The sequence below is a fragment of the Babylonia areolata genome, chromosome 27 (assembly GCF_041734735.1).
Source record: "Babylonia areolata isolate BAREFJ2019XMU chromosome 27, ASM4173473v1, whole genome shotgun sequence".
In the NCBI taxonomy this organism is placed as follows: domain Eukaryota; kingdom Metazoa; phylum Mollusca; class Gastropoda; order Neogastropoda; family Buccinidae; genus Babylonia; species Babylonia areolata.
This window is the reverse complement of record NC_134902.1, coordinates 34038005-34040504: the sequence shown is the minus strand read 5'-3', so window position 1 is coordinate 34040504 and position 2500 is coordinate 34038005. Positions and strand designations below refer to the sequence as shown.

General features: G+C 41.1%; 1 protein-coding gene across 1 annotated transcript in view; it reads right to left on the bottom strand.

Annotated features, from left to right (window-relative positions):
* Nucleotides 1–440: 440 nt before the first annotated feature.
* The window catches only part of LOC143300951 (vesicular glutamate transporter 3-like), a 6763-nt gene continuing 4703 nt past the window's right edge, over nt 441–2500 (bottom strand). Inside the window, exon 2 of the mRNA XM_076614900.1 lies at nt 441–761. Within this exon, the coding sequence (XP_076471015.1) occupies nt 543–761 (219 nt within the window). The 3' untranslated portion in view covers nt 441–542. The remainder of the gene's footprint in view (nt 762–2500) is intronic.

Here is a 2500-nt window from a genome sequence, read left to right as displayed (position 1 = left end):
GTGGTGGGGTGGGGTGGGGGGGGGGAGGATGCTCATGAATCTATCTGTGAATGCGCAGATGGCTGAATAGTCCAATCTGCGCACAAAATGTTCGCTGACAGTTGGGGCAGACAAAGACAGGGATATCATTGTCAGGGAGCTTGTTTGCCCGTGACTTTCTGGCCTGCCTCTTCTGAACAGCTGCAGCAGTCCTGTTGGCCTCGCACAACTTGGCGCCTTTAACAGCAATGGACACACATACATATATACATACATGCATACATACACGTTCATTCGCAAAATTCCAATAGTCATCGGAATTACTTCTTTCTCTTCTTTTTTTTTTAACATCTGAACTGCGTTCTCATAAATAAAACAATGCACAACCACTCATTCATCCAAAAGTTCACAGAAGTTGCAAACATTTTGTTGTTGTTGTTGTTGTTGTTGTTGTTTATATATCGGGGTTTATTCATTCACCTATTCATTCATTCATTCATTTATTTGTTTGTTTATCTATTCCCGACTTTCATGCTTTTCGTCAAATCTAATCCCAATCCACTTCAATCACCCCAGGTAGAGTTGGTGCGTGAATGGTGAAGCTTCGCTTTGGGTTCATCCGCTGTTTCGCTCTCTGTCTTGTCCTCCAACAGCAGTGGTTTGGGGTTGTCGCAGCCCCAGTCCTGCTGTTCACTGGAGCCCCAGCAGAGGTAGATGAGGTAGGAGACAGTGACGATGACGAAGGAAACGAGGACACAGGTCTGCCACTCTTGCTCCGTGTTCTGTGAGAAACAAACCTAGTGATGGATTCTATGCTGATGGTAATATAATGCTGATTGTTTCTTATAATAACATTGCATCACTATCATTATGTGATGGCAGTGTTTTCACCGTGACCATCACAAAAATGAATAATAATAATAATAATTAGAAAAAAAAAAAACAAAAAAAAAATCCACCAACAACTCAGAAAGAAATACGTAGTGATGACCACATATCTGTTACCGACAAGTTTGCTCTCTCTCTCTCTCTCTCTCTCTCTCTCTCTCTCTCTCTCTCTCTCTCTCTCTCTCTCTCTCTCTCTCTCTCTCTCTCTCTCTCTTTCTCTCTCTGTTCGGAAACGAACACCACTATTTTTGTTTGCCCATTACTCAGTGACTTGAGGCAGAAGTTCCTAAACGATTTCCAAAATTCACCCATAAGCATACTGTTAGAAGGGAAAACGATAACTTCAATCGCCAAGTTGGCAAATTCATTTTTTGTTGCTGTGAGAAGGATACAACAAACCAATGCTAATCAACGGATTATATCTATGTGTATATCGTATTTTCATTGAACCTCGAATGCCAATGTTATCAGTAGGCTAGAATGTATGACGCGCAATAAATTAACATTAAACTCAGCTTGAATACTCAATATGGAAACTAATATAATGAAAAATAATTTCAGTTCGTACAAACTGTGTTCAAAGTAAAGTTACTGCATAGTTTGTAAACGAACTGTTGAATAACCAACTCCCTCTTCCCCCATCACTCGCCCCCTTCCCTGATGTGTATGTATGCCTATGGCCGAAGCACAATGAATTTGAACCTGAATCTCTCTCTCTCTCTCTCTCTCTCTCTCTCTCTCTCTCTCTCTGCCTTCCAGCTTGTGTGGCTGTGTGTCTCTCTGTGGGTCAGATGTAGTTCGTTTGGGATTTGTTTATTTGCTTGCTTTCTTGTGTGTGTGTGTGTGTGTGTGTGTGTGTGTGTGTGTGTGTGTGTGTGTGTGTGTGTGTGCTTTGTGTGTGTGTGTGTGTGTGTGTGTGTGTGTGTGTGTGTGTTCCTGTATATTTTATTTCATTGACACAATCCATTCTGCTTCTGTATATATCGTTGATTACTGCGGCTTATGTTGTTAAGTTTTAAAACCTTTTTTTCACTTATCGATGTCGATTGTTAAGAGTTCTGTGCTGTGGAGGTAGAGCGCATTTCAAACATCCATGTTTTTTTCCCACTGAAGAAGATTCATAGGCCGATATGGATATCACTGGACCATGTCAGAGAAAACTAAAACTTACATCTGCGTTATCAAGACGTTTAGAAGAGATAGGCTCAATATGTGCGAATGAAAAGAGAGGCCAAACAGGGCATCAGCTCACCGCCTGCTGACTGCTAAACTGAGGCTCGAGCTGAAGAAGAACTGGTTACAAATAAGCAATACAACGCAGACCATTGGAGAGACAACATGTTACGTGAAGAGTGCAGGCTGAATCTCTCCAAGAAACAACAATGGATAACCATTAAGCTAAGGGCACGAAGACATCAATATAGGAGGAAGTAACTGGTTACAGAAAACTCCAACACAAAGAGTGGATATCAGCAGATTATAAATGAAGGGGGAACTAAAGAACAGGATAGCATTGAAGAACAGCTGTACAAGATGTCTAAAGCAAGTGCGCAAGAAAAAACAAAATCCATGTCGAAGTCAACAGGGAAGAAAGATAAAGCATGAAGATGGGAAAACAAAAATATTAAATGGA